At 26.1% G+C, this 10329-nt stretch overlaps 2 protein-coding genes across 2 annotated transcripts; both read right to left on the reverse strand.

Annotated features, from left to right (window-relative positions):
* Positions 1-2958: 2958 nt before the first annotated feature.
* LOC105254949 lies at positions 2959-5251 on the reverse strand. The gene is made up of 5 exons (XM_011263941.3): positions 5143-5251; positions 4997-5080; positions 4570-4752; positions 4006-4179; positions 2959-3425 (listed from the first exon to the last, which is right to left on the reverse strand). Exons 1-5 carry the CDS (start codon positions 5185-5187, stop codon positions 3042-3044), a joined length of 870 nt encoding a protein of 289 aa, XP_011262243.1. The 5' UTR covers positions 5188-5251; the 3' UTR covers positions 2959-3041.
* A 759-nt stretch (positions 5252-6010) lies between these two features.
* LOC105254948 lies at positions 6011-8307 on the reverse strand. Its single transcript, XM_011263939.3, has 4 exons — positions 8136-8307; positions 7536-7748; positions 6600-6767; positions 6011-6491 (listed from the first exon to the last, which is right to left on the reverse strand). The coding sequence occupies exons 1-4, from the start codon at positions 8178-8180 to the stop codon at positions 6144-6146; spliced, it is 774 nt and encodes a 257-aa protein (XP_011262241.1). The 5' UTR covers positions 8181-8307; the 3' UTR covers positions 6011-6143.
* Positions 8308-10329: the final 2022 nt, after the last annotated feature.

Consider the following 10329-nt stretch of genomic DNA (forward strand, 5'->3'; position numbering starts at 1 on the left):
TATAGAAAGATATTCGAATTTAGACTGTGGAACTTGTATATATTGTATATATTTTCGTGTAAAGCCAGCGACACACGATTGCTACTTTATTTGGATTGCTTGCGCCAGTGATGGCAATTTTACTGTCTGCTAGGCTGATGAAGATCGTGTCTCCGTTGGCGTCGATGCTGCTGGTTACGTTGCTGACTGATCTGCTGGATTTCTGATAAACCAGGTGCTATTTTCTTGTATAATTCTGTGTTCGCTCATTGGGAGAGCAAATCAGACAGCTTTAATTTTTAGATTAGGTTATGTAAAAAAGTTGTATTTTCTCAGTATTGTCAAATGGAAAAGAGTATGATCATCACAAGTAAAGAAAACGAAGAGGAAAACTGGTCTAAAGAAGCTATTTTGTCTTTAATAAAAGCTTATAAAGAAGAACCATGTTTATGTCCGGAGGACGCGACTCATTATATTCATAAATATCTTCAAAATAAAGCATTAAAAAAGGTGTGTGCCACTGTCAATTTTTAAACCTGGAATTACAGAAAGCATGTGTGCCGCAAAGTTTCAAAATTTACGAAACCAATTTTATCAATACAATATTAAAAATGCTAAAATGAAAGCGTCGAAAAAATCTGAAACTAGTACTGACGATGTAAGTATGAAAATCTAATCTCTTTCAATTCTAATATTTTGTATAATGTTTTCTATAATAATTTTTATATAAATATGTGTCGTATTTTCATTTTCACGAAATTTTCTTTTAAAATTTTTACAGGTGTACAAATCGAAAATCTCTGGTATTTTTACTTTAATCATTTGAAATATTTAGACACTTGTCTTATACCTTACCTTCTCGAGTATGAGAAAGAAGAAGTTAAAATAACAGTGCTATATGAGAAAAAAGAATTTAAAAAAACAGTGCTAGAATATAGATGTAACTTTGCACTATTACTATTCTTAAGTATATGTATTATCATACATATTATTTGTCTTACTTATTTTGATTATTTTTACTAAATATATTTTACTAATATTTTACTAATTATTTTACTAAATATTTTTATTATTATGTATTATTATTATATCATAAAAATAAATTTCTGTTTTAATGAGATATACAATGTCTATGGCATCAACCTTTAACAAATGTCAATACATATGACTGGACAAGATAGAGGCAGAAGCACAGATTTCTATATTTTATAGAAACTGCTAATACGGCTTAAGGCTTAAGGTCCATAAATGAAGAAATTGGACAAAATAAGATTTTTGCATCCGCTTCATATAATTTGGTACAAAAATGGCGGCAATCATGGCTCAGCTGATTAACCAAAAAAACATTAATTCAAATGTAGATTATTTTCGTTTCATACATAGATTAGATTTGTAAGAATATTGCAGGAATTTTTTTATAAAAAAAATTTAACAATGACAATAATTTTAAATAGTTTGAATAATATAAAAAACTAATGCTAAGTAATTGAATAGAAGATTATGTAGAAAAGATGATGTATTTTATACATGTATATTTTTGTAAATAGAAATATATATACTATTGAAAAGTTGTATATACTATATAAATATATATATATATATATATATATATATATATATATTTACATTTACGAATATACAAGAAAATAATTGGTAATAATTCCAAAATAAAATAAATTATTTTGGAATTATTACCAGTTGAATCTAAATCATTTAATATATTTCCGGAATTAATTATTTCGCTTTCGAAAATAGTTGGAATACCATTGGATTTCAGTTTCCGCGATTCATCTTGTCATCGATTTTTGAAATGCGAATCATTAAAATGATACTGTAAAAACAAGAGAAAGCATTATAATTTTTTAAATAATATATTCTAATAATTATGCAATTTTTAATTGGATGAAAATAATTATATATTTTCACACCTCACATAACCTAGCACTGTGTTGAATTTTTATCACATTTCTCAGCCCATAAATGTTTTTGTTTCTCATCCTGAGGAAATAAAAACATTCGAAAACCATGTTCAATTTTTGCAATTTTTTACAACATGACATCGTAACTTTTTTCTTATAAAAATTCTCATTCTTTTTTGGATTTAAATGCACAACGTATATATACGAGTGTAAACTGTTCATTATGCATTCATTCATACAACTAATAGCTATAATACTATGTATAATATAGGCTGGCTGTCTCGAAAATGGTAACTATGCAAAGACCTTTCCTTGTCCAGTTCCTCCATGGCTGCGTTCCGTTTCACGCATATGCGCGCATTATTTATAGTATGCGTTACATATACTATAGATAAATGCGCGCATATGCGTGAAACGGAACACAGCCCATCTATGAGCCCATATCTCATATGGAAAGATGCGGAACAAAGGCAGCCATTTATAATTGGGCAGAATTTATGTGCGAATTTCTGTGTGCTTTTCGATTTATTTTAATCATTTTTTGATTATTAGATCGGCATTCTGTTCGATTTTATCATAAATATTTTTACGATTTTATTATACTTTCAATAGAATTGATATATGGTATTCTCCACATTCCATTTTGCATTTTATACTCGAATTAACAAACCTTTTAATATAATTCTATACCTAAAATTGAAGAATAAAAATTATAAAGATTACAAATGCATTATTTGAGCATTTTTGCAAGTCTTGCTATTTGTTCGAATTATTATTTAAGTTTAGCCATAAGGATATTGTACATAAAAAGATAAATGATGAAGATGTATGAATAAAAAACTGTATTTATTCAAGAAAAATTTAGAGTTAATTTTTTTAACAAATATAATAGAGTTAATTTTTATAGAGTTAATTTTTTTAGCAAATATAATTTAATATTTGTTTGCTATTTTTTATCATATCATTAATTTTTGTGTGTGTGTGTGTGTGTGTGTGTGTGTGTGTGTGTACGTGCGTGCGTGCATAGGAAAGAGAAATACAAAAATAATAGGTTATACAACAATGAAAGTCTTTTTTAATATAAAAAATGTAAGTCATAACAATGCTTTGAATTGATTCTATTGAATACATAATATTTTCTTTTTATTCCCTTTTTCTTTTTTTCTCGAGAAGAACTTTAAAGATAAAAGTAAATCGTAATTTGCATGTAACTGCTAATTTCTTAATCATGTTTTTCTTATTTTTCAGAGCATCTTGGACACATCTGGAATTAGACGACATAGCGTTCTTGGTTTCTATTTGCGCCCATAAGTAAGCATTTTTCAGACATTTTTTGGCTTGTAGAATTACAGAATCTGATATGGGTGAGGCAATTGTCCTGAGATATTTTACGTTTTCCTTAAAGTTTTTCACATCATTGTTGATTGTTCCCAATTCAGTTAGAATACAGGCTTGCATTTTAGTATTATCACTGTCATGACAGTTTAGGAAGAGGTCATTCAATTCCGTTATTAATGTTTCCCCAAACTGTGAAGGCGAGAAATTAAAATGATTAGAATTTAGTCTGTGTTAGGCTCAGTTGCATCAACGTTATTTTAGCTTTAAGCGAGCCTTAAATATATGTCTATCTTTATCTTTTTTTCTAAATAAAAAAAGACAAACATATATTTAAGTTTCGCTTAAAGCTAAAATAATGTTGGTGCAACCGGACCTTAGTGTTTCGTTCAGGACTCCCTTTTTCGCATATGTACGACATATATATTCAAACGATTTATTATTTAGGAATGTACCCTCTAAAAATTATTCGTGCTGTGTAACTTAAACATTTGCCAATTATGTAAACTTTTTCAAAAATATGTGTATTGCACATTCATATGTATTGATTTTCTTTTCGAAATTTTCTTGCGCAATATTTTGTCGTCTATAATATTTCTATTACAATATTTCTATTATAATTGTCTATTATATTTTGTGTTTTTTTGTCGCACGAACATGCATGTGCAAAAAAGGAATCGGAACATTGCTTTATAATTATTATTTAGATAAAAATATTTTAAATAAAAATTATTCAGGTAAAATATATGTATGATAACAAGTGAGAATTTACCGAGATATAAGAACTGACAAACTCGAGATTCTTTTTAGTGGAATTTGTAGCTGAATCTTCGCATTTTGTTGCAGCTTCATATGCAATATTACTGTGTTCGGTTATGGCACAAAAATTAGCATCGTAGCAATATTGCGCATCTTTACCCTGCATCTTAGCAGTATTCACTTCTCTCTAAAAATGAATAATTTGATAGAACAATACAATAATATGTTTTAATATATTATTAGAATAATCAAATGCATTCTGTACATTTATGAGTTTTATTGAATGTCGCGCTTTGCAATTATCAAATGTATCATATATCGCGTTTTATGAAGTAATGATCTTTATTCAACAGATTTATAGAAACTCCTTGATGATTAGAATTTTGTTTTGACTTATAAAAACGAAACAATATTATAATAAAATTAAAAATTATAGTATTCTCTATTATTTCTTATTATCAATATAATATCCTTTCTTTAGCGCTTATTTCATTATCAATACAAAATCAATAAGTTAACAATATCAAAATATTATCTTATCTATATTTTATTATCTTTAATTCGAATTATTACTCACCTGCATCGAAACGACCACTAGATTTACATAATCTTTAAAGTTATCCATTTGATCCCACCATTTTTGTAAGACTGTTCTATAAGTATCTTCTTCTATTTCTGTACGAACACGTTTAAATTGTTGTATGATATCTTCTACGTTGTTTATCGCATTTTGCACTTGAAGTCTTAAATTGTTCAAATCCTTCAATGATGGATAGCGTAGATGATTAAAAGATAAATATTGTATTAATTAGTATATTATTTTAAGTAAGTGTAACATTTTTGTCAATTGTTTAAACTTAAATATCTAAGTTTAGTTAATGAAAGTAAAATAATGAAAGCTTTTATTTTTTAAATGAAGGAATATATTTAAAAAAATTTTTTAAACATGTGGCATGAATAGGTAGATTATTAATCACATTAAAAATGATATATTAAACACTTACATTTACAAAAATGCCGCTTGGTTCCACGATATAATTGGATATTTTAGATATTAATTGTTGATTATTAGGCTTCGAATGAACATTCTACGAAAAAACAAAAAAAGTATCATGCATCATTTTCTAAAACAAAGAGAAAAAGAACTTACAGATAAAAATATGGCAAAAAGATGTAATGTTATATAAATATTCATGCTTGCTCGCTGATATCACTTGGAAATGGCTGTTAACCCGATAAATCGATTATTAATTGTGAGAAGTATAATATTAATTGCGTCTTTTTATTATAGGGTGATAAAAAATATTTTGACAAGCTTTGAGAGATAGTAAAGGAAGGAGAGGGAATTAAGATAAGCAATTATATTGCTTAATAATATTCAGAATCAGTGTCTGATTTCGCAGATATCAAATGAAAAAAAATGTATATATATATATATATATACGTGAAATATTTATGCAAATGTGTATTGAATAGTTGAATTACTTTCATAAATAATAATCTTATTCAATTTTGCAATTATATTTGTTTGATCACTATGTAATTATAAAATGTTTCTTGTTCATTGACATATGAATAAAAGTTTGTTATAACGAAATATCAGAATAACTTTTTATCAAAATGTCTTTTTATCTCCCTCTGTATCACATTTTAATGAACTACCGATAATACTTACTTATATAAGTAGCATGAATAAGTAAATACCTTTAATTATAGATTTTAGTCATAGATTATTAATCAATAGATTAGATAGTTGTATTTCACGAAAGAGATAGCGCATATATTAAAATCTATAAAGATAAGCTATAACTTATCCTAATTTCATCTTGCGTGAAATGAATAATAAAGATTAATCGCAAGCAATATAAAGAATCATATTGACACAAATAATTCTTATTTTATAATTATTTTTTTATTTCTTTCTCTTAGTCATATTACATAAAATCTATCTCTTATAATATTACTTTTATACTATTATTCTTATATAAGTTATTTTTCGTTTAAATTTTAAAATAGAGAATATACATAATCAGAACGATGCTTTTTTTTAATTAACAGTCTAAAGTATATTTCCTTTCAAAAGTAATTATAACTAAAGATTAGTTACGGTTGAAAATACGAAATATAGTTGAAAATAGTTTCTTAAAAATCTTATAATTTTACTGCTGTTGTAGATTTTATCGGAGCTTTTGTCGTAGTAGTTAAACTTTCAGTCACCTCGTTCTGTTCAATGCACTGAGAGAGTCTGTTCTTAATTGTGATGCCCGCCGAATATATGAATGAATAAGCCTTTTTTAGGCAGTTGGTAGCTTGTAGAATAACATTGTCGGACACATGCACGACAGTAATCTCAGCAGAATTAGCATCGTTATTTAAAGTTTTTATGTCATTTTTTATATCCGCCAACTCAGATACGATGCAACTCCGCTTCTTTGATTCATCACTATCGTGACAATCGAGAAAAATACCGTCCAATTCTGATGACAGCTCATTTCCAGTCTATGAAGAAGAAGTTAACATGATTAGAATCTTAGTTCAATATTAATTATTCAAAACATGCAAGATCAATTTTGATTGTAATATGCAATAATAATTGTGAAAACATACCGAAATGAGATTGTCGAGAAAGCCAAGATTCTTCTCAATCGAATTTGAAGCTTCATCAATACATGTTTTAGCAGCTCCATTTGCTGCATCTTCACTATCTTGAATGCCTTTAATAGCTTCATTGTAACATGCCTCTGCATTCTTGCTCTTACTAGCGTTTACTTCTTTCTAAAAGTATATAAACATAATAAACAAATGACATAGCAAATTAACTAATGTATATTTACGTGTTTATTTATTTTATTCAATATTGATTAATATAGATTCACATATTTTTTCAATAAACTTGAGCTCGACTTTGAAGAATATTAAGATACTAAAGAATATTATTTAAATAATAAAATTTTACATTATAATTACGTTTCATTTTTTAATATAAAAATATTTTATGATTTTAACATAATGTCATAATAATATTGTCATCCCTGATAACAAACACGCATTATTTTGATGATATTTTTGATTTGTTAACATTTGACGTGAAACATGATCATTTAAATTTCTGTACACAAATTGGTATTATTATGCATAATTGACTTTATGATTTTTTCTTTTACAGATTTTTATAAAACATTCAAATATATTAAAATATAAAAATAAATTAAAATATATTAATATGTATTCTGTGTAAAAAATAAAATATTAATATATAACTAATATCATTATTATAATTTAATTATATGATTACATGATTTGTGTGAGATTAAAAAATTGTATTAAGAAATTGCATGAATCATAAATTATAGTTTCTAATTTATGTTATCAAAAAAATTTCGTTTTACCTAATATATACATTTTTTTAGAAATTTCAATAATCAAGATAAATTTATCAAAAGATTTGTGTTTACCTTTAACAATTTATTAAATAAATAATAATTATTGTAAACTATCAGAAAAATGTTACATTACTCGATTACGAATTAATTAAATGATTACCCTGATCGCTGTGAGCAATTGATTTTTGTATGATCTGTAACTGTCCTGTTCTTCATCCCATTTGTCTGTAACTTTTCTGTTAGTATCTTCTTCGGTCTGGGAACGAAGAAGTTGAAGTCGACGTATAATATCCTCTACGTTCCATTTTGCATCTCTTACTTGAGTTCTTAAATCTTCCAAATCATCCGAAAGTCGTATTAAATTAGCATCAACCTGAGATCCACAAATAAACGTAATAATAAGTATTTTGAGCAAATGCATATTTTTGCAATTTTTTATTAATTCGTAGAATTAATTGTTGTATAATTAATGTTTGTATGTTTTTCGACAAGATTATTATACTAAGTTTTAAAATCAGAATTTTAAAAAATATTCAATAATTTAAAAAAAAAGAGAGAAAAAGAAAGATAAAGAATGAGGAAATGAAGAAATACACTTAAAGTTTTTCTTTAACAAATGTTTTAGTTTATAATTTCATAAATTTTTTTCACAATAATTTAAATTTCCGATATTAAATCTTTATAAGTATGTTTGACATATTCTGTCAAAAAATAAAATCTAAAAATGTATTATATTTTTAATTTTTTACAGGGAACTTACGGTCCAAAGTGCAACCAAAAAGCATAATGCTACGGCGAATCTCATGTTTGCTATTAATATTTGGACGTCACTTGATTTCGTACCAAAATTCGGATGACTGACAAATAATATTAGTTACATCGTTTTATATATACAATGTCTTTTAATCAAATACCAGTAATGATTATTCTGATAACGATTATTGAGATAATGAATACAGAGAATTTGTTTCAATATTTATTAGCAATAACGTATTTTATTGCTCTTTATCGACTTTAATCCTATTCTATCAGGATTTTGATGTATGAACCACTTTATTTTAACTAATTTAATTGCATTCCAAAGGAGTTGCGATAATTTCACAAAAATAGCGATGACTTTTAATTTCTAGACTAATATGATTAATTTTATATAACAATCGTAAGTATATTTAATCCCTTACCGAGATTCTTTATCGAGCACTTCATTTTAACTAATTTATCTTTATTGTAAATAAGTTATGGTAATTTCGCGAAAGTATTAATGAAACATATGAAATTTCTAGAATTATTAAATTAATGCTATTATATTTATACAATTTCTATTTTTTTCTTTTATTAAATTAATGTTATATTTATGACAAAATAACGATATAAACAAATAATTCTATTCAAGCTCTAAATCGAATGTCAAAAAGTAAACAGCTATATTTCAAAATTTACAAATATTTTATTCTTTTATAGAAAATTTATCGCATAACATAGATTCTTTCAAATAACAGAAAAAGAAGAGAGAAATAAAAGGAAACAGAAAGAAAGCAGCAGAGAAAAGAAAAACATGGACATGCATATTGTTTAGATATGTAAATATTCGGTAGACATCTTAAATATTTTTTCCTGTATCGGCAGATTCTGTGTTTCATACAAATTAATTAAATTACTGCGATATACAACATTATAGTCTGCATATCGATTGTGAAACGTTTTATATATCTTCATATTATTATCTACAACTTTTTAACACGTCATACAATGACGCACCGTTAAATTCCTTTTCTAAACGCGATCGTGATCAATATCAAAAAATTGTTTGCTATAATAATAAGCATATTTAACTTTTATAAATAATATGTAACTATCTATAGATTGCGATAAAAGTTCTTGAAACGCACTTCGCGGAATTTATTCATTTAATCAAGTAACGGAAATCCAAAGTAATAAATTATTGTTTTGTTGAGAAATCAATCTTTAGCAAAGCATTATTTCTTAAATGATATTTCAAATCATATATAATTTGATCGCAATTTATTCTATTTTCTTAAAAAAAAACTAGTATATCGAAACAGTTTTACCAGTTACTGATACGAAAACTGGTTAATTGACCAATATATTGATCAATCATTAAAATAATCAGTCGATATACTGATTATTGTAAGAACGCGTAATAAAACAATCGAATTACAAATCTAAGTAATTAACATAATAAAAGGCTTCGTGATGCATTAATTAATTAATCGATATAATCTTTACAAATACTTCTATACGTTAATATTCGCATTTGTATGTATTAAAGTATGTAAAATATTTCGAAATGACGGACGGACAATAACACACGGTATTCGGTCTTGACAGCATAAACAATGCTTATATGCCATAGCCTTGGTCTCATTCGTAATCACAACACTCGAGCAATAAGATAATGATGTGAAATATTTCGTACACAATATGATTGAATTAACGATTAAAATATATCATGATTTCTTCAATTACATTAATCTTATTAATGCGAGTTAATATACATATATTATACATAAATCAACAATGAAAATTTACTCGACAACGAATAGTATTGAATTTGACCTCGTATAAATATCGAACAAATCTTATATACTTTTCTCGTGTTCTATCTCTTACAATACAATAAAGTATGTTTCTCATATAATTATTCTGCGATCGGAAATGACGTGAAAATGTCTCGTGATCGTTCCATGTATGATTAATTATTATTAATCATATATTCGAGAGTGAGTGCTACGAAGAAATAGCAAAGAACGAACAATATTTTTATATATAAATATTTAACAAATTAATCGAACGAATACATTCCGATTCATCTTTTCGTTTGGTATATATAAATATTTAATTCACTATTTGACTGATTGCGTTCCGACTCGCTTTTTTATTCGATATATATAAATATGAGTCCAAGAAGCAGATTTCGGATATTCACTGTAAGT

The sequence above is a fragment of the Camponotus floridanus genome, unplaced genomic scaffold, assembly GCF_003227725.1.
Source record: "Camponotus floridanus strain SB8 unplaced genomic scaffold, Cflo_v7.5 scaffold39, whole genome shotgun sequence".
Classification (NCBI taxonomy): Eukaryota; Metazoa; Arthropoda; class Insecta; order Hymenoptera; family Formicidae; genus Camponotus; species Camponotus floridanus.